At 41.5% G+C, this 22603-nt stretch overlaps 2 protein-coding genes across 2 annotated transcripts in view; one reads left to right on the forward strand and one right to left on the reverse strand.

Annotated features, from left to right (window-relative positions):
* Positions 1 to 22603, reverse strand: part of LOC126765699 (uncharacterized) — a 460036-nt gene that overhangs the window by 345755 nt on the left and 91678 nt on the right. The gene's annotated exons all lie outside the window — the stretch shown is intronic.
* LOC126765843 (piggyBac transposable element-derived protein 2-like) lies at positions 1268 to 20256 on the forward strand. Its single transcript, XM_050483528.1, has 2 exons — positions 1268 to 1848; positions 20210 to 20256. The coding sequence occupies exons 1-2, from the start codon at positions 1365 to 1367 to the stop codon at positions 20254 to 20256; spliced, it is 531 nt and encodes a 176-aa protein (XP_050339485.1). The 5' UTR covers positions 1268 to 1364.

Here is a 22603-nt window from a genome sequence, read left to right on the forward strand (position 1 = left end):
AAACGTTAACCTTTTCTATGATAGACGTTCTCTGCTGTAAATATACGCTCTCTGGTCTAAGTGTGAAAAGAAAGTGTTACAAAAAAAGCAAAACGAAACACACAAAACAAAAACGTGAAAATAATTATATTTTAACAAAACAGAAGTTCTCGGAAAAGAAAGATAAACCAATTTAAATAAAATGGCTCATAATAATAGGAATTTAGAAAATTGTGTAGAAACAGTTACACAATTGTTAGAATTAAATCCAATACATGATCAGAGGTCAACGTATTGAAAAAGCTATAAAATATGTAAATTCTTTTGAGGATGATGCCGGGCAAATGCCAGCATTCATTGAAGCAATAGATAAGATTCTGAGGGACTATCTAAATCAGGAACAAGGAGTTTTTAAAGTAGTGTACGATTTAAAAATAAGTGGGAAAGCAAAAAATTATTTGCAACTGGCCCCACCAGCTAGTTAAGACGAATGCAAAATAAAATTAAAACAACATTTTAAGCCTAGGAAAGATCAAATGACCATAACTAGGGGAATAAATAAATTATGAGTAGGTAGCATTAGTGAGTTAAAAAGCAGAATTGATGCTATAACTGAATTTAGAGCTTTCAACGAAAACAGGGGCAATGAAGGAAACATTTTCAAGAATCTTTATTCAACGTATTAAGCAAATCACATCAGCGACTTGTGCTTATGCAACAAGGAACTCAATTTCATTGTCTCAGGAATTATATATAGCTTTATAGGGTTAGACGATGGTAATTTAAATCCTTCATTTAACCCATTTGGCGCCACTGTACCTGATCGGGTACAGTAAAAATATTAAGGGTATTTGTAAAACTTTTAAAACTATTGTTGTTTGGTTCCATTTATTTTAATACAACATACATGGTGCGCTAAAATAAAAGGAATTTAGGTGAGAATATCCACAATATCTGTCACAAAGTGGGTTATTATTTATCAGTCTGAACGCTTATAAAGGTAAGCATACAATTTAATTATTTTTTTGTTGATCTACATTTATAATTGTTAATTTATGTATGTCATTTTGTAGTTTGTACCTATACTTGTAATATAAATAATGAATTAGAATATTACAGCTCATAGTTATAAAAAAATCGTAGTTTAAACTTTATTGTACCTGGTTGTGTACAGCGGCAGAATCCATATAAGATTTTCACTTTTCTTTTAGGATTTCGTGACAATGAATTCAAAATGTTTTAACTCTTCTAACTGCTAAAACGGCTTAGCAGAAGCCGTTAACGCCATTTTAGAAGACAGTGACAATGACGGTGATTTCGACTTCGCGATCATACCACGAGAACCTAGCGTGGTGACGGATGAAGAAGAAGGTGCCGATGAGGATATGGTCACAGCCTCTTTACCACAAGACATTCCTGGGAATATAGAAGTATTTAGATGTGACGAGGCCTCAGTTTCCAGCAGTGGCAATGACAGCAGCAATGATGAGCCGTTATCCGAAAAGGCAAAGATAAGTCGTCGTCAGCTGCCAGATCAACCAATATGGCGAAAGTGTTCACCAATATATTCTTCTATAACTCAAGAGACAAGTTATGTCACCAAAAGACAAGAAGAGGTAAAAAAGGTGTTTGAAAATCTCACACCAGTTGAAATATTTGAGAAAATATTTGATGAAGACGTCATAAACTTGATCGTAAATAATACAATATTATACGCTAATCAAAATAACAGACACACATTTCAATTAGATTCTGTCGAGTTGAAAAAGTTTATGGGCATATTGATACTATCAGGATATCATAAACTACCAAGAGAAGATTTGTATTGGTCTTATGATGAGGACGTAGGTCTTGAAATAATATCGAAGTGTATGCCAAGGCAAAGATTGCGGTATATAAAAAAAAACATTCATTTTGTGAATAACGACGAAGCTAGTTCATGGAGGGATAAAATGTTTAAAGTTCGTTCATTAACTAATATTCTTATGAGGAAATTTCAACAGTGGGGTGTAGTGCACGACCATATTTCAATAGATGAGTCCATGGTGAAGTATTTTGGTCATCATTCTGCTAAACAGTTTATCCGTGGAAAACCAGTGCGTTTTGGTTATAAAAATTGGGTAGCTGCAAGTTCCATAGGATACTGCTATGCTTTTGATTTTTATTGTGGAAAAGCCGTCGAAGCTTCTACTGAACCCTTAGGATCAAGAGTTGTTAAAACGTTACTTCAAAGGTCGCAGACTGATCCATCAAGGCACCAGATTTTTTTGATAACTTTTTTACTAATTATAATCTCTTGGTAGACCTCAAAAAAGAAGGATATCGTGCAACTGGAACGATAAGAGAAAATAGAAAAAAGAAATGTCCCATGAGAAGTACTAAAGAGATGAAGAAAGAAGACCGTGCCTCGTATGATTTCAGGTTTGATAAGCAAAACGAAATTCTATTAGTGAGATGGAAGGATAATAGTGTTTGCACTATGGCGACAAATTATGACACTATTGAACCTTTGGGAGTTGTCAAGCGATGGTCGTCTCTGCAACGTAATAAAACAGATGTTAACATACCAAAGGTGTTTCAAACTTATAACAAACACATGGGTGGAGTGGATGAATTGGACCAATCAATTTCTCTTTATAGGATTGCAATTCACGGGAAAAAGTGGTGGTGGGTTTTATTCACATATGTACTAGATATGCCAGTTGCAAATGCTTGGCGTTTGCATTTAATGAGTCACAGTGATAGCATGGATCAGCTCCTGTTTCGACGTTCTATTGCGAGGTACTACTTACGCCAAAAACCCCAACATAAGACTCGGCCTTCCTCTTCATTGGTCCCAGGTTTGCCACAAGATGGTAAAGGACACTACCCAAAAAAGATTGCAAAACCATTACGGTGTGTTATGTGTCACGCTAGAGTTCGGTGGCAATGCAAAAAATGTCTTAAAACATTATGTGTCGAAAAACAATGTTTTAAAAATTTCCACCTGTAATACGCCGCTGTACTCAATTAAGTACACCCCCTTATAAGGGGACCTAATTATTATTTTTTTTGTTTTTCATACTTACGTGTTTATTCTGATTGTAAACAATAGTAAAATAAGTATTTTGCAAAAATTACGCTATTCATTTTACTTTGGCGGCTAATGGGTTAAAAAATCCAATAATCTAGATGTCAATAGGTTCCAAAGAAAAAATCAAGATTATAGGACACAAAACATAGCGCCAAGTAATAGAAATAATTTTACAATTTTAGGCCTAGATATGCTAATAGGTTTAACAATCAACAATATTACAGGCCAATACATACAAATAATTCTGCAAGTCAGCAACAAATTAATAGAACTAATAACACATACTATTTTCGAGGTCAAACAAATGGATCGGGTCAACATAATAGCAGACTATAAAATACAAATAATTTTTCTAGGCAATACTCTAGGAATACCTGGATCCACAATTACAGTGTATAATGTCCAGGAACAAGAAAATTCTATAGGCCTACTACCATGGAAGTATGTAGATATTATGAGTCGGGTTGAGGAACCGGAAGAAACAAACGGTTTTTTTTTGACGGTTTTTTTTACCAATTAACCTCGGGATGTTATGATAAAAAAATAGTTATAATGCTAACACTGTTTGGGAAAAAGTGGTGCACTTTAGTAGATCCAGGTTCCACTATTAGTATAGAGGTTTGAAGATTTTTATTTGCCCGTTGCTGAGTGAGAGAGTAAGGTTATAAGTACATTAAATGGTGATATTGAGAATCCAAACATTAAAGTAAAAAGACCTTGCCGTGCGGAATTCAATTACAAAAAAAATGCTATGATTAGATAGCTATTGCTAGATTTCGACAAGCCATATGATTTGTTATCAGGAAATGATTTTATTTTTAAAATATTTAAAATTATTGATAAAGAAAAAATGAATATCTTCTTCTTATTAATTGGCGTAGACACCGCTTACGCGATTATAGCCGAGTTAACAACAGCGCGCCAGTCGTTTCTTCTTTTCGCTACGTGGCGCCAATTGGATATTCCAAGCGAAGCCAGGTCCTTCTCCACTTGGTCCTTTCCCCGGCGGGTATTGCGTCGAATACTTTCAGAGCTGGAGTGTTTTCATCCATCCGGACAACATGACCTAGCCAGCGTAGCCGCTGTCTTTTAATTCGCTGAACTATGTCAATGTCGTCGTATATCTCGTACAGCTCATCGTTCCATCGAATGCGATATTCGCCGTGGCCAATACGCAAAGGACTATAAATCTTTCGCAGAATTTTTCTCTCGAAAACTCGTAACGTCGACTCATCGGTTGTTGTCATCGCCCAAGCCTCTGCACCATATAGGAGGACGGGAATTATGAGCGACTTATAGAGTTTGGTTTCTGTTCGTCGAGAGATAACTTTGCTTCTCAATTGCCTACTCAGTCCGAAGTAGCACCTGTTGGCAAGAGTTATCCTGCGTTGGATTTCCAGGCTGACATTGTTGGTGGTGTTTACGCTGGTTCCAAGATAGACGAAATTACCTACGACTTCAAAGTTATGACTGTCAACAGTGACGTGAGAGCCTAGTCGCGAGTGCGACGACTGTTTGTTTGATGACAGGAGATATTTCGTTTTGCCCTCGTTCACTGCCAGACCCATTTTCTGTGCTTCCTTGTCCAGCCTGGAGAAAGCAGAACTAACGGCGCCGGTGTTTAGGCCGATGATATCAATATCATCGGCATACGCCAGCAGCTGTACACTCTTATAGAAGATGGTACCTTCTATATTTAGTTCTGCAGCTCGAACTATTTTCTCCAGAAGCAGGTTGAAGAAGTCGCACGATAGGGAGTCGCCTTGTCTGAAACCTCATTTGGTATCGAACGGTTCGGAGAGGTCCTTCCCGATCCTGACGGAGCTTTTCGTGTTGCTCAACGTCAGTTTACACAGCCGTATTAGTTTTGCGGGGATACCAAATTCAGACATCGCGGCATAAAGGCAGCTCCTTTTCGTGCTGTCGAAAGCAGCTTTGAAACCGACGAAGAGGTGGTGTGTGTCGATTCTTCTTTCACGGGTCTTTTCCAATATTTGGCGCATGGTGAATATCTGGTCGGTTGTTGGTTTGCCAGGTCTGAAGCCACACTGATAAGATCCAATCAGTTTGTTGACGGTGGGCTTTAATCTTTCACACAATACGCTCGATAGAACCTTATATGCGATGTTAAGCAGGCTAATCCCACGGTAGTTGGCGCAGATTGTGGGGTCTCCTTTTTTATGGATTGGGGATAGCACACTTAAATTTCAATCGTTGGGCAGGCTTTCGTCCGACCATATTTTACAAAGAAGTTGATACATGCTCCTTATCAGTTCTTCGCCGCCGTGTTTGAATAGCTCGACCGGCAATCCGTCGTCCCCCGCCGCTTTGTTGTTCTTCAGGCGGGCAATTGCTATTCGAACTTCTTCATGGTCGGGTAATGGAACGTCTGCTCCATCATCATCGACTGGGGAATCGGGTTCGCCTTCTCCTTGCGTTGTGCGTTCACTGCCATTCAGCAGGCTGGAGAAGTGTTCCCTCCATAATTTAAGTATGCTCTGGGCATCGGTCACTAGATCACCTTTGGGGGTTCTACAAAAGTATGCTCCGGTCTTGAAACCATCTGTAAGCCGCCGCATTTTTTCGTACCCCTGTCGGCCAGCTTATCAAGCTCTTCGTTCTCACGCATTTCAGCCTCTTTCTTTTTCTGTCTGCAAATGCGTCTCGCTTCCCTTTTCAACTCTCGGTATCTATCCCATCCTGCACGTGTTGTGGTCGATCGTAACGTTGCGAGGTGGGCAGCCTGTTTTCTCTCCGCTGCGACACGGCACTCCTCGTCGTACCGGCTGTTCTTTTTCACTTTCCGAAAACCAATGGCTTCGGTTGCAGCTGTACGTAAGGAGTTTGAAATTCCGTCCCACAGTTCCTTTACACCGAGTTGTTGACGAGTGCTCTCAGAGAGCAGGAGTGCAAGCCGAGTAGAAAATCGTTCGGCTGTCTGTTGTGATTGCAGCTTCTCGACGTCGAACCTTCCTTGTGTTTGTTGGCGTGCGTTTTTTGCTGCACAGAGGCGGGTGCGAATCTTGGCTGCAACAAGATAGTCCGGGTCGATGCTAGGACCTCGGAGCGCACGCACATCTAAAACACTGGAGACGTGTCTTCCGTCTATCACAACATGATCGATCTGGTTGGTGGTTTTTCGATCCGGAGACAGCCAGGTGGCTTGATGAATCTTTTTATGCTGGAATCTAGGACTACAGATAACCATATTTCGGGCCCCGGTGAAGTCAATCAGCCTCAACCCATTTGGGGATGTTTCGTCGTGGAGGCTGAATTTACCGACCGTAATGCCAAAGATACCTTCTTTGCCCACCCTTGCGTTAAAGTCGCCAAGCACGACTTTGACATCGTGGCTGGGGCAGCTCTCGTAAGTGCGCTCCAACACTCATAGAAGGCATCTTTTGTCACATCGTCCTTCTCTTCCGTCGGGGCGTGGGCGCAAATCAGCGATATGTTGAAGAACCTCGCTTTGATGCGGATTGTGGCTAGATGCTCATTCACCGGAGTGAATGATAGTACTCGGCGACGGAGTCTCTCTCCCACCACGAATCCAACACCAAACTTGCGCTCCTTTATATGGCCACTGTAGTAAATGTCACAAGGACCTACTCGTCTCTGTCCTTGTCCCGTCCATCGCATTTCTTGGACGGCGGTGATGTCAACCTTATTTTTCCGAGGGCATCAACCAGCTGGGCAGCGGCACCTTCCCAATTAAGGGTCCGGACATTCCAAGTGCATGCCCTCAAATCGTAGTCCTTATTTCGTTTGCCATGGTCGTCATCAAAAGAGGAGTCTCTCATCCGAGGCTGATTGTTGATTTTCATTGGTAAGATTTTTTACGTGGCAGGTCCCAAACCCAGCGCACAACCCTGCGGAGGGGATGTTTCGCCTTCTCACATTAGCTCGCCTTCGAACGGATGTTCTTAGGCTACCCAGAGGATACTTGGTCAAAGACTGGAAGTAGTGAGCTGCTTGAGCCATATGTAAAAGAATCGTTTCTGGCCACTCCCAAGTGAATGGCGATCAGAGAACTTTCCTCACTTGCGAGATCTTCTACACATGACTCCATCCTCCATTATAATATAGTTATAATGCTAAAACTGTTTGGGAAAATGGGTGCTTTTAGTAGATCCAGGTTTCATTATTAGTATAGAGCTTTGAAGATTTTTATTTGCCCGTTGCTGAGTGAGAGAGTACGGTTATAAGTACATTAAATGGTAATATTGAGAATCCAAACATTAAAGTAAAAAGACCTTGCCGTGCGGAATTCAATTACAAAAAAAATGCTATGATTAGATGGCTATTGCTAGATTTCGACAAGCCATATGATTTGTTATGAGGAAATGATTTTATTTTTAAAATATTTAAAATTATTGATAAAGAAAAAATTAATATAACTTTGAAAAATGGAACAATGATTCCTTTCCTTTTGAAAACTATTCAGGAACAGGTTTATTCATTGGAAGTGAGTGTACAAAAAAATATTGATGATCAGATGAAAAAAGCAAAACTGAAATTCTATTAAACCGATTCTACAAATTATTCACCAACACAAAAACTGTGGTACATGAGATTAAGACCACAACCTACCAACAAATAAATTAAAGAATCTATAGACTACCTAACACGAAGAAGAGGTAAGGAAGCAAATTTATGAGTTAAAAAGTCAGAGAGTACTCCGAAAAAGAATGAGCAGGTATAGCTCACCTATTTTATTTGTACCAAAGAAAACGGAGGGTTCAAATATTAAAAAATATAGATTAGTGTTTGACTATAGGAGACTTAACTAACTGACTGTCGATGATAAATACCCTCTGCTAAATATTAATGGGATTTTGGATAAATTGGGCAAAGCGCAGTACTTTAGCACCATTGATTTAGCCAAAGGTTATCGCCAAATATTAATGGCAGAAACGGACATCCAAAAAACAACTTTCGTTACTCCGGCAGAATTGTATGAGTACGTCCGTATGCCTTTTGGGCTTAAAAATTCCCCAACCACGTTCCAAAGAATCATAAATGAGATTCTAAAAGAATTCATAAACAAAATTTGTGTTGTCTATCCGGATGACATTTTGGTCTTTTCCACGTCCTTGGAAGAGCATATTCTATTACTTGAAAAAAATCACAATTTAAGAATTCAAGCAAGCAAGCTTTCTAAAGAAAGAAACGAAATTTTTAGAGCATACTTCAACAAAAGAGGAAACTAAACCTAATACAGGAAAAGTTATGGCAATCAAATAGTTAGAACTTCCGAAAACAGAGAGACAGATTAAAGGTTCTTTGGGAGCTACAGTGTATTATAAGAAATTGATTAAAGACTATTCGAAAGTAGCATATCCCATGATAGAATATTAAAAAAAGGTTATAATATAAATCCAAGGTATCCGCAGTACATAGCTAGTTTTGAAAATTTGAAAACACTAATTTCATCACATCCAGTTTTAAAAGGCATCGAATATAACAAAGAGTTTACTATTACAACTGACTAAAGTGATTACGCAATAGACGCAGTGCTTTCTCAACAAGGTCAGTCAGTGTGCTACATTTCTAGAACATTAAACAACCATGAAAAGAAATATGCTACAACAGATAAAGAATTTCTAGCCATTATATAGTATATTCAATAACCCATTTCAAGCCGTACATATATGGCACAAAATTTTAAAATATTACCTATAAAATATCTAGTTAATAAATATAAAGGAAAGAATTTTTAACGCCGCAATTTTTCAACGCCATCAGAGGTGGTTATTGAAAATATAGGAATACAATTTTAAAATTGGAATTGTCAGACATAATGCATTCAGCAGAAGAACAACTGCCTGCGCATTTTCCAATTAAAGAAGAAGTTGTAAATAAATACAAAAATCAAATCATATTGACATATAGCCCTCAAGCTCAGATGCAAAGACTCCATGGAGGGAATAAACCAAATAGAAGAAAAAGAAGAAAACAAGGAAATATTAAAAAGATATATAATAGGAAACGGAATAGTGGGAATATTTTCCGAAGTATCTGAGGCGGTCTACCATAAAATGCAGAAAATACTAATTGAAATGTTTGCTAAAGATATAAATTTAAAATTTGTAAAATGCACAAACAGAGCCTCAGAAATAGAAGAAGAAGAGGAACTACATAAAAAAATACTACTTTAAATACAGGGTGGGCCATCTAATGTTTTAAATTTGAATTATAAATATTTCGACATTGGAAACGTCAAATACCATTCGGAAAGTGATAGATACTCAGTAAAAAGTTTAAAATTTACGAAATGGGTCGCTATTCACTAGAAGAAAACTGGGAAATATTGAAAATTTGAAAGTTTGATTGAGGATGGTCAATTTTACCAAAAAATCATCTTCTCGGACGAGGCTCATTTCCACCTCGATGGTTACGTTAACAAGCAGAATTGTCACATTTGGGGCGCTACGTGCCATACAGCAAACGCTACACTCAATCTTTTACACCCTATCTTCGAAAATAGCATAATCAGCAAAAGAGGTGATGTGAATTGGCCTCCGAGAAGCTGCGAGTTAACTCCGTTGGACTATTTTCTGTGAGGAGCTGTTAAAGATAAATGATACGCCAACCATCCAGAAACAATTCAACATCTAAAGTACGAGATTCAAGCTGCTGTAGCTGCCATAAGGCCTGAGACCATCGAGAAAGTACTCCAAAATTGGGTGGATCGGATAAGCTACTGTAAACTCAGCCGTGTTGGTCATTTGTCCAAAATTGTTTTCCACAAATAAATTTCATAAAACAACCTTTTAAATTAATGTTACACCTTTGAAAAATATAAATCCGTTTTTTCTTTATTGACTTTTTAAATTTAAAATTTTATATGGCCCACCCCGTTATATGTACTATATACATATATAAATGAAACGTATAATTCACTAAAAGATAAAATTACCCTGAATTTAGGGAACATATTCAACTACTAATAAACAACTGCGTAAGCCGCGTATCGAGTCGCCGCGTCAAGAGGGCGAAAGTGAGGGAGGGAGCGGGAGTTGTGGCGGGAGTGCCAATGTGGTCACGGAAACGACAGAAGGAGCAGTAGTGGTAGTGGGAGTGCCACTGTAGCCACCGCTGAGAAAGCGGTTGCGCGTAAGGGGTCGCCCCGTAGTGTGTGCGCTAACGAGGGAGGGAGCGGAAGTTGTGGGGGGAGTGCCAGTGTGGCCTCCGCCGAGAAAGCGGTTGCCCAACCGTCAAGGACGGTATCTACCGCTTAGAGAGTTAGAAGAGTTGGGGGTGGACGAGCAAATTGCTCGTCTATATGGGGTAGTTTTGGTTAAATGATAGGGTACTTAAAAGGTGTGAAAGTTATAAGACTAGTAAGATTATATGGTGGACACGTGAGTTAACCTTGAAGAGGAGGACTGTCAGGCGATAGAGGCGAAAGTTTCAATGCGCTCGACGGTCCAATTCTGATAGGCTGCCCCAGCTTAAGTATAAATTTAGTTGTGCGGATATGAGTATAAGAAAATTATAGTGAAATTTAAAGAGGAAGATTGGAGGAGTTTTGTTAGGGAGAATAAGAACGACCCCTTGGGTCAGGTCTATAGGATCTGCCGTAGTCGTAGGAGGGAGGATGTTACCTCTCTTCACGTCGGTGACACTCTGTTATCGTCGTGGAGAGAGTGTGCGGGGGTTCTGTTAGGTGCGTTCTTTCCCAAGTCGGAGGTGGAAGTACCTAAAGCACAAGAGGTGCCTGTCTCTCCATTAGATGATGGCGAGTTGGGGTACGCCTTTGGTCTGGTTAGGACTAAACGGTCCCCAGGTTTTTATGGTTTCAACGGAGAGATATGTAAAAGCTTGTGGAAGTTCATTCCGGAATATCTGGAGGCCCGCCTGAGAGGGATACTTTCCACGCGAGTGGAGAAGTTCCAGGGTTGTTCCTCTCCTGAAGTCCTCGATCTTATCGGGGCATCAGCCTCCTTCCAGTACTTGCAAAAGTACTGGAAAGAGTCATGGTGGAACGGCTTCAGGAGCAAACGCATGGTATATGGTCGGATAGGCAGTTTGGGTTCAGGGAAGGACGCCGTGTAGAGGATGCATGGTTTTATGTTCAGAATGAAGTTAGGGAGAACGTCAACACATATGTCCTCGGCATATTTGTTGCCTTCAAGGGAGCGTTTGATTACCTAGGCTGGTGCAACGGCCAGAGGAGCTTGGCTGTCCGGAAATTACTCTTTGGCGGACTTATTTTTTGGACAGAAAGGCCTCTCTTGTCACCATGAATGGGAGTGTGGAGATTGAGTTGTTCGTGGCTGCCAGCAGGGTTCCATCTGTGGTCCATATATTTGGAACCTTATGATGAACACTCTGCTTGTGCAGCTCGAGCCACTATGTAAGTTTTGTGCGTATGTGGACGACCTTCTTCTTATGGTCGAAGGTTGCTCGCGGTTTGAACTAGAGAGGGCGGGAGGAGATCTCTTAGAGATCGTGAATTCTTGGGGTGTAGGTGTGGGGGTTGACATATCGAGGAAAAAAACGGTGGCAATGCTGCTTAAGGGCAGATTGTCACCGGTTCGTCCACCGATTGTCCGTGTGAATGGGGTCAGCATCAGATATGTGACGCAAGTCAAATATCTGGGGTTGACCTTGAATGAAAGGATCTGGTTTACTTCACACTTGGCGAATGTGAAGGAGCGACTGCAGGCAACAAAAGGCAAAACACGCTGCATTTTGAGGAGGGATTGGGGGACGTCGCGCTGTCCGCACCATATATCGTGGCTTGTTTGTGGCATGTGCCACATATGGAGCCGTTGTATGGTGGGTGGTAGTCACGACTGTCCAGGGGTTTCAAAAACCCCTCTCAATCCAGCGTTTTATGATGCTTGCTTGTTTGCCTGTATGTCGCACCGTCTCAACGGATGCTATGCAGGTTTTGTTAACCTGATTGTCATACAGCGCGCTGTTGCATTCAGGTTAAGAAGGGGCTTGAGTGTGTCATTGCTGCGGAATGACTGGATTTCCGACGGTGATGTGGGGAGGGAGGGATATCTAAGGAGCAAGAGGCTTCGAGATGATAGGTTTAGGTGTAGGTGACAAAAACGTTGGGACAATAGTCCTAACAGCCGAGTGACGTACGAGTACATTCGGGACGTTGGGTTCGTTGAGGATAACCCAGACTTCAGATTCTGTTTGAGTCTGGATTTTCTGCTTACGGGGCATGGGCCTCTGAATGCACTTTTGCATCAGAGGTACGTATCGGATAGGTCGGGGTGTTTTTGTGGGGCGGGGGTAGAAGGTTGGTCGTATTTAATTGCAGAATGCCCGATTTACTCAGACATTAGGGATTTGGGTGGTATGGGGATTAGTTGGACTGATGGACGATTAGATGAGAGTGGTGTGATCACTATTAGTCGGAATACCGAACAGTTAGGGTGGTTTGCGCGTGAATTTTTTAAGCGGCGTAGGCGTTTAGCTTGGAAATAGGGTTAGTTTTTTATGAGTGGTGCGTGTATGTGATGTGTGTATGGGTTCCAACCCCTGGCCACCAGTCCAGAGCCGTATGGAAGCTCAACAGGTAGTAGATTCGGCTACGCGGTCTGGCCAGAGACTTAATTCTGGGGAGCAGGAGTCCTTGGAGTTTACTCCAACCTGCTCATACGGACTGGTCCCTTGGTGAATATCGGATGGTTGTGGTTAAAACCCAAATGCGGGAAGAACTGACTTTGTCAGTTGAATGTGGAGTTGCATTGTAACCAGGTGGCGGACCCAAAGCACGGCAGAGATTTTAGATAGGCCTCGAACCCGACCAAGGTGCTTAGTGTGTCCATTCCACACTGCCAATTGGTACTGAAAATGCCTAGCATTCTCAGGGTGGTGATCAATGCATTAATTTGATCCGCTGTGGATTTGAGCGCCGTGGGGTAAGGCTGTCGTCAGCAGGTACCCACGTTAAACACACTTGACGTTGTCAACAATGACGTGATAACCAAGTAGCGAGATTATTTTGTCTTGCCCTCATTCACTGCCAGACCCACTTGGTTTGCTTCCTTGTTCAGTCTGGAGAAAGCAGAACTAACGGCGCGAGTGTTGTAGCCGATGATATCAATATCTATTCTATCGTAGACTAAATTAATGGGTAGAGCGCCCTAGTATAACATTTTATTTAATGCCGTAATTACTTTGAAAACTTTAATACTTGACCGTATGGGCCTTAATTTTTTATAATTCTCTGGAGGGTCCCCCCGAATTTGGTGAATCGCAGAGGATTTAATTGTAATAAGCTGGAGTTTTTTTTATTTTAATTATTAGCTGCACGAACCGTTTTTAATTGATTTTAATTCTAAGATACAATTTAACATAATTAACCATTGAAAGGCGCAAAAATAAGTAAAGTCAAGGACTTTAAACACTCTACTTGCAATTCTTGATACATCTTTTCCTTAACTTATTAAGTATTCTTCGGTGGGTGAATTGTTTTTTGTTTTCCCTGTTTACTGTCAGTGATTGTTGGTCCCTCGATTGCTATGCGTCGGCTTGGCGTGCAATGCCTAATAAGGCTTCCTTTGTTTTCTATGAGGATCACTTTATTTATCCTCTATGAGGAACATTTCTATTTTTCCTCGCTGAGGATCACTTTAGTTATCCCCTATGAGGAGCACTTCCCTTTTTCCTCTATGAGAATAACTTTTATTTTCCTCTATAAATCTCATTTTAATTATCCTCTATGAGGAGCACTTCTATATTTTCTCTATGATCTTTATGTGTGAGGCCGTACCCACGACCACGATCACGTATCCTTTTCCGAGGATATTTTTGCGTGGTTCCACGTTGGGCGCCAATTAATTAAACAGATTTGGATTAATTTTAAAATTTTGTTTTATTAACTTGCCAAGAAAGTGCAACCGATCGCGCTAAGTGATTTTTTACAACTAATTTAAAATATTACATATTTGCGGCGACCACGCCTTGACTTCCCTAAACACTAGCATTTGCAGCCGCGTGATCAATGCTCTGTTACAAAATTTGACTCCAGAAGTTATTTGTTAATCAAGCAAGCTTTCGGACGCATTGTCTGCGACTCGATGCGAATGAAATCAAAATTAAATCGAATATGCGATCGCAAATCCTATGTGTTTGTTGATGGTTTTCTCCTACGTTGACCTGTTGACACATGCTGAGCACTTTTAGGACATTATTGATGATGTTTTACAAATCACTTTGATTATGTTTTTGCTGGTGTTGATCGCTGGTTTTAACTTATACATAGACTTATGGTACATACATAATTCTACAGCAACTAAAAATTATAAATAATACTGTTCTTCAACTACCTGCCTTGTAGCTTAGTTCGTAATTCCAAATACGCTACGAAAAGTAGTAGTTCTTAAGTCAAGCATTTCCACTTGCAACCTTTTATGCGATACCTCTTAGGCTAACAAAGCAACAAAAAGGAATGTTATAATCAGGGATGAGCAAAACGTTGGCATGCGCTAAACGAGCGTAAGGAATCGTATACGTATACACACCGATTTTCACTAACACGCACAATTTATAGCGAAACCAACTCCTTTTCCATCTGCTCTTTCCAACGGCGTGGAGGTCTTCCACTTCCTCTGCTTCTCCCGGCGGGTACTGCGTCGAATACTTTCAGAGCTGGAGTGTTTTCGTCTTGACCTAGCCTGCGCAGTCGCTGTCTCTTATTTCGCTGAACTATGTCAATGTCGTCGTATATCTCATATAATCATATATTTAGCAGAACCTTCTCTCGAAAACTCGTAACGTCGATTCATCAGATGGTGTTATCAACCATGCCTATGCACCATATACCAAGCCGGGAATAATGAGTAACTTGTAGAGTTTGGATTTTGTTCGTCGAGAGAGGATTTCACTTCTCAATTGCCTACTCAGTCCGAAGTAGCACCTGTTGGCAAGAGTTATTCTGCGTTGGATTTCGAGGCTGACCTTGTTGTTGCTGGTCAAAGGTAGGCGAAATTATGTACAACTTCGGAGTTATGACTGTCAATAATGACGTGCCTAAAGGGTACCAGTATCTGTCCAGCGTTGGAGATTGCGACTCCTGTGAGGACCAACGGTCGTAACAGCGAACCGTTCAGCCCACGGTGCGATTCGGTTCAGCGCCACATCGGTCGACTCAGGACCGTTATGGAGAGCTTGTCCGGCCGGTGGCCAATAGAGTGGCCTTAGTCCGACCACTGGTTGGGTTTGTGGGCTGTGCCACGGCGAGCACGCAATTATCGACCGCTTAGTTGGCCACTGTTACTGAGCGGGCCTTTGCGTGAGTCGCATTTTCCATCGCGTTCAGACGCACGCACCTGGAGAGCAGCTACTCCAGAATCCTCTCTGTCCAAGAGCCTTCTGCGTTAGTGGTACGCCGGCAGATCAGAGATCCGTTGTGGTTTTATGTGGGATCCTTCTGTTGACAGCCTAACTCCACAGTGCTTTCTATTGCTAGAAGCACGTAGATAAATACAATGCGTTGATCAGCGCCCCAAAGTATAAGAGCATTCCTCAAACACTCATACCCTGGAGAACCAAAACACGAGAGCCAGCCCTTAGGGGAAGTTGTGGAAGGCACTCCTAGACGCCGAGCAGGTGCTGGAAGCAATCGCACCGGTGACGCCGAAGCCTGTGGAGACCTGGTCGGTCGTGGTCATGAGTAAGGGAGCTGCAACTTCCTCTTAGGAAGTGATAAAAAAAGGTGGTCAAGGAGGTGGGTCCCTCACTTGGAGGGTATGTGTCGCGACAGAAGGGGAGTTCGGTAGGATGATTGTCGCTACTTTATATTGTAAATATAGCGAACCCCTGGGCTACATGGATAAGCTACTACTATTTGCGAGTAGTAGCCCATTTATTCAAGGGCTGGATGCGAATGCCTCGTCTTCGATGTGGTTTAGCAAGTTATCCCGACATTCGTCTTGATATTAAAGCCACAGTCGAATCGAGGCATTAAGCGAATGGGTGGTGACTAATGGCCTCCACATTGTGAATGAGCCGAGCGAATGTTATATCGATGGACCTGGGGGCGTGAGCGACATTGACGTGACGCTTATGAGTGAGGCAGAAAGTAGGGCTTTCAGCGTTAGATACGAGGTTAAGGGAGGGTGGGGATTGAGTGATCATAATTTGTTTCAAATTATGGTTACCCCTCACTGGGGAGAGTCCATTGCGGCGATGGCGTACCACTGGTACTAACTGGAACAAATGTGGACTCTCGGTTAGGGAAGCGGTACCTAGTATACCGCTTAGAGAGTTAGAGGAGTTCGGGGTGGACGAGCAATTTGCTCGCCTATATGGGACGACGGTCCAGTTCTGATAGGCTGTCTTAGCTTAGGTATGAGTGACGTACGAGTACATTCGGGACGCTGCGTTCGTTGAGGATAACCCAGACATTAAATTTTGTCTGACTCTGGGTTTTCTGCTTACGGCGCATGGGCCTCTGAATGCATTTTTGCATCAGAGGCACCTAACGGATAGGTCGGGGTGATTTTGTGGGGTGGTGGTAGAAGGTTGGGCACATTTTATTGCTGACTTCCCGATGTACTCATTATGGATCTGGGTGGTATGGGGATTACCTGGACTGATGGATAGTTAGTCTGGCAGTGAACGAGGGCAAGACGAAATATCTCCTGTCATCAAACAAACAGTCGTTGCACTCGCCACTTGGCTCTCACGTCACTGTTGACAGTCATAACTTTGAAGTCGTAAATAATTTCGTCTATCTTGGAACCAACGTAAACACCACAAACAATATCAGCCTGGAAATCCAAGGTAGGGTAACTCTTGCCAACAGGTGCTACTTCGGACTGAGTAGGCAATTGAGAAGCAAAGTCCTCTCTCGGCGAACAAAAACCAAACTCTATAAGTAACTCATTATTCCCGTCCTGCTATATGGTGCAGAGGCTTGGATGATGACAACAACTGATGAGTCGACGTTGCGAGTTTTCGAGAGAAAAGTTCTGCGAAAGATTTATGGTCCTTTGCGCGTTGGCCACGGCGAATATCGCATTCGAGATATATGACGACATTGATATAGTTCAGCGAATTAAAAGACAACGGCTACGCTGGCTGGGTCATGTTGTCCGAATAGATGAAAACACTCCAGCTCTGACAGTATTTGACGCATTACCCGCTGGGGGAAGCAGAGGAAGATGGAGGTCTTCATTGGAAGGACCAGGTGGAGAAGGACCTGGCTCCGCTTGGAATATCCAATTGGCGCCACGTAGCGTAAAGAAGAAACGACTGGCGCGCTGTTGTTAACTCGGCAATAATCGCGTAAGCGGTGTCTACGCCAATGAAGAAGAAGAAGATGGATGATTAGATGTTAGTAGTGTGATCTCCACTAGTCGGAATACCGGACAGTTAGGGTCGTTTGCGCATGAATTGTTTAAGCGGCGAAGGCAGTTAGCTGGGAATTAGGGTTAGTTTTTGTATGAGTGGTGCGTGCATGTTATGTGTGTATGGGGTAGTAGCTTCGGCTAGAAGGTTTGACGGCAGACTTAAATCTGGTACCTCGGGGAGCAGGAGCCTTTGGAGTTTACTCCAACCTGCTCATGCGGACTGGCCCCTCGGGGAGTATCGGGGTGATTGTTGTTAAAACCCAAATGCGGGAAGAACTGACTTTGTCAGTTGAATGTGGAGTTGCATTGCTACCGGTTGCCGGATTCAAAGCATGACAGAGGTTTTAGATGGGCCTCGAACCCGACCAAGGTGGTTAGTGTGTTCATTCCACACTGACAATTGGTACTGAAAATGCCTTGCAGTCTCCATCGCGGCCCATCTGCTTCGCTACCTTTTGAGGCCAATTATATCAACATCATCGGCGTACGGCAGCAGGTGTACACTCTTATAGAAGATGGTACCTTCTATATTTAGTTCTGCAGCTCGAACTATTTTCTCCAGAAGCAGGTTGAAGAAGTCGCACGATAGGGAGTCGCCTTGTCTGAAACCTCGTTTGGTATCGAACGGCTCGGAGAGGTCCTTCCCGATCCTGACGGAGCTTTTCGTGTTGCTCAACGTCAGTTTACACAGTCGTATTAGTTTTGCGGGGATACCAAATTCAGACATCGCGACATAAAGGCAGCTCCTTTTCGTGCTGTCGAAAGCAGCTTTGAAATCGACGAAGAGGTGGTGTGTGTCGATTCTCCTTTCACGGCTCTTTTCCAAGATTTGGCGCATGGTGAATATCTGGTCGGTTGTTGATTTGCCAGGTCTAAAGCCACACTGGTAAGGTCCAATCAGTTTGTTGACGGTGGGCTTTAATCTTTCACACAATACGCTCGATAGAACCTTATATGCGATGTTGAGGAGGCTAATCCCACGGTAGTTGGCGCAGATTGTGGGGTCTCCTTTTTTATGGATTGGGCATAGCACACTTAAATTCCAATCGTTGGGCATGCTTTCGTCCGACCATATTTTACAAAGAAGCTGATGCATGCTCCTTATCAGTTCTTCGCCGCCGTGTTTGAATAGCTCGACCGGCAATCCATCGGCCCCCGCCGCTTTTTTGTTCTTCAGGCGGGTAATTGCTATTCGAACTTCTTCATGGTCGGGCAATGGAATGTCTGCTCCATCATTATCGATTGGGGAATCGGGTTCGCCTTCTCCTGGTGTGGTGCGTTCACTGCCATTCAGCAGGCTGGAGAAGTGTTCCCTCCATAATTTAAGTATGGTCTGGGCATCGGTCACTAGATCACCTTTGGGGGTTCTACAAGAGTATGCTCCCGTCTTGAAACCTTCTGTAAGCCGCCGCATTTTTTCGTACCCCTGTCGGCCAGCTTATCAAGCTCTTCGTACACACGCATTTCAGCCTCTTTCTTTTTCTGTCTGCAAATGCGTCTCACTTCCCTTTTCAACTCTCGGTATTTATCCCATCCCGCACGTGATGTGGTCGATCGTAACGATGCGAGTTAGGCAATCTGTTTTCTCTCCGCTGCGACACGGCACTCCTCGTAGTACTAGTTGTTCTTTTGCATTTTCCGAAAACCATTGGTTTCGTTTGCAGCTGTACGTAAGGAGTTTGAAATGCCGTCCCACAGTTCTCTCATACCGAGTTGTTGACGAGTGCTCTCAGAGAGCAGGATTGCAAGTCGAGTAGAATATCGTTTGGCTGTCTGTTGTGATTGCATCTTCTCCACGTCGAACCTTCCTTAAGTTAATTGATGTGCGGTTTTTGCTTCACAGAGACGCGTGCGAATCCTGGCTGCAACAAGATAGTGGTCCGAGTTGATGTTAGACGTCTTCCGTCTATCACAACATGATCGATCTGGTTGGTTGCTTTTCGATCCGGAGACAGCCAGGTTGTCCTTGTCCCGTCTATCGTATTTCTTGGGCGGCGGTGATGTCAGCCTTCACACTAGCGAGGACATCAACCAGCTGGGCAGCGGCCTAGGTCGCCTTCAAACGGATGTTCTTTGGCTACTCAGATAATACTTGGTCTAGGACCGAAAGTCGTGAGCTGTTTGACCCATATGTAAAAGAATCGTTTCTGGCCACTCCCAAGGGAATGGAGACCATATAGCTTTTCCCAACTTCCAACGAGCACTTGCTATGGAACAAATCGACAGTGCAAATCAGTCTGCAATGAGAAGTCAAGCTGATTGGGTCCAAGCGCACGAATTTGTATTTTATGAATGCGAGTATATACAAGTATATGCAAATATGGCAAAGCCAATTTCTTTCCAAACAGAGTGGGAATTCGAATGTTTTTTTTAAATCAAATGACTCTCATAAGATCTGTGTAGCTCCGCAAATAGCAAATATCTCTTTTGTCAAATTGCTGTTTAGCTATCACCACTGCTACTTCACTGGTGGAAGGCACATTGTGTCGCGCTCTGTGTTCTCTAACAGGAATTTTATTTGCATGGATTACGACATTAAAGTCAGGAGTATCTGCTGGAACACTCTCAATCGCAGTGTTGAAAGACTGTTTGTAGCAGTTATGAGAATGTAAGATATTAAATAGATGTAATCAAATCTCTATCAATTGGCTGTGCAAAACTTGAACAACGCGTAGATGGTTGCGTATCTGGATCTGCAATAAAATATATTTGCAGAAACTTGTGATCATCGCGTCGAAGTGGTAACAAGCTCCCACCTAAGTGGTACACTTGCCCTTGAGTTTTAAATGTAGGCATGAATCCATACTCAACGACTTGCTTACTCTTAAAACAGGTCATTTGAAACGGCATATGTTGCGCATGGATTGTTTGGATTTCTGATGATCACCCGTATGAAGAGAGGTGGAGAGAAAATTTCTTCCAATTTGATCTTGTAAGCAACACATTCCTTTCGATTCGTCTTTGAATCTTAATGTCAAGCAGTGTTCATACACTACTGATATAGTACCAATTGATACTATATGCTCTACTGAAGATTCTCTCTCTCTCTCTCTTAGTTCTGTATCTATCTCGAACCTGACTGAGGGGAGCCTCACGTTCCATTGACCATTCTTCATCTCTAGCTGAACGTACTGTTTTCGCATGCACTGGCCTATGACCTATGTTCGACTGACGACATCTTCGAGAAATGACTTTATATTTTCTGCACAAATTTTCATATTATTAGTATTTGCCGCAGCAAAAAATATCTAAATACTTACCATTAAGAAACAAATGATCATCAATAGACAAAACAAACAAAAGATTTTTGTTTTTGAATGAAATATTATTAAATTTAAATGACAGAAAATAGAAAAGCCAGAAAAAACAACAAACACTTACGGAAGCCGCAGAACATGAAAATTTTAAATAGCTCTGCTCTCATATCGCTCTCAAGTAATAGCGTAGCTCTTCAAACGCTGCTTAGTACGTTATTTTGATAAATCTCGAAGGGTTCAGGCAGAGAACGTTTATAATAGAGAAGGTTCACGGCGCGAAGAACGTAAAAATATTTTCCGCTGACTCGGTCGAGATGGAGGAGCTTCACCACTGCCAGCTCGGCAGCAGAAATTTGAACATTTTCGCTTGAACAGAGCTGAGTGTGGAATAAAAGTTATGCTCAAAACTAACAGACGTATGTTCGCTCTTTTGCTTATACATATTTTTATACGTTTATATGCAAACATGTGTATTCCTATGAATTCTTTTTGTGCATATTAATGAATACATGTGTAATTGAATACATTTAAATTAAATTACTTTTTCAGAGCAATATTCGTAGTTATTGTAAAAATAAAGCCTATTTTTTAACTGTTTTTGGTATTATTATAGATATATTCATACTTACATATTTGTATAACAAACTATCATAATATTATTTAAAAAATTAAATATACTACAATACTGATAAATGAACATTAATCGTATATTTTATCATTCAAAACTTATATATATTCATATTTGTCATGACCATATGTGTTTTTGTTCGCTTTACATTGCTTTACAAAAACAACAATCGTTTGAAATGGCATCATACATACTTATATGCGTACACATGTAAATATGTGCGTATGACATTCCCACACAAATAACGCATACACAACATACATACATACTTATATGGGTTCACATGTAGATATGTCGTCCGCAAAAATAACAAATATTGTTCTATCAAAACAACAATCATTTCAAGTAGCATCAGCAGCGTCACAAGTCAATAGGCATGACAGCCAAATAGTCGATGCCCAAATTTGTAGAAAAATACACAACAACAACTTTTTCATTCATGAACGCAAGCTCACTATCAACAGGCAAACTCGCGTCATTCATAAAAGCAAACACCATTACATCTCCCCGAGCATGCTTTTGCTTACAAGCGTCTTTTCGCGACGATGGCAAAAGCTAAAGATCATAAATTGAACCACTTTCTGATGTTTCTTCACAGAAAGAAGTGAGAAAAGTGGCAACATAGCTGTTGTCGATTTATAATATTTGTCAATTCTAAAATATTTTTCCTTGCTCTCACAAATCTGCGTCGATATGTATGCACCAGTGATCTGCAGTGAATGAGTTAAACACAACTTTGAGCCACTTGCGAAAAATTGAGTATGAAGCAAGCAAATTATTCACAGAATGAGTACAACTGTGATTACTGCTCACTTGCGATTATGAGAGAGAGAGGTTTGGCTTGTGAGCTACTTAGCTTGTATGAAGCATATATTCACAAGTGTTTGGTTATGAGCTCACAATACTTTTGAATCTTTGCTTATGATTCTCTGACAATTATGAATACAAAACACTTGTGAATATACGAGGAAGCTCAATTATGCGCAAGCCACTTGAGCCTTTAGAGCCGTAACGCTATGAACCAAATGCTAAGAAATCCATTACGAAAGTACTAAGAGTTACAATAATATTATTGTACAACAACAAGGATTTTGTAACTGGTTCTAATAATGACTAGATATAACGAAATAAAAAACGGGGTTTTCATATTTTGTATTAATTTTCTCTATTAAAAAAAATCACATACTTACATTCATGTTATCACTTATAATATTACATTTTATTTTATAAAATGATATTTCAGTTCCTTTCAATGGAATTAAAATTAAAAATCACGTCAGTTTAATGGTATAAAAATTACATGAATTATTAACAAAAAACAAAATAACACACTTCAGTTAAT

The sequence above is a fragment of the Bactrocera neohumeralis genome, unplaced genomic scaffold (genome assembly GCF_024586455.1).
Source record: "Bactrocera neohumeralis isolate Rockhampton unplaced genomic scaffold, APGP_CSIRO_Bneo_wtdbg2-racon-allhic-juicebox.fasta_v2 cluster11, whole genome shotgun sequence".
NCBI classification, from domain to species: domain Eukaryota; kingdom Metazoa; phylum Arthropoda; class Insecta; order Diptera; family Tephritidae; genus Bactrocera; species Bactrocera neohumeralis.

Excerpts from the sequence above, each read along its gene's own strand:
- LOC126765843 (XM_050483528.1), top strand. The coding sequence starts at position 1,365 with ATGGTCACAGCCTCTTTACCACAAGACATTCCTGGGAATATAGAAGTA. Across the intron at positions 1,849-20,209 it reads TCTTGAAATAATATCGAAGT|GTCATTTGAAACGGCATATG; the intron begins GTATGCCAAGGC and ends CTCTTAAAACAG.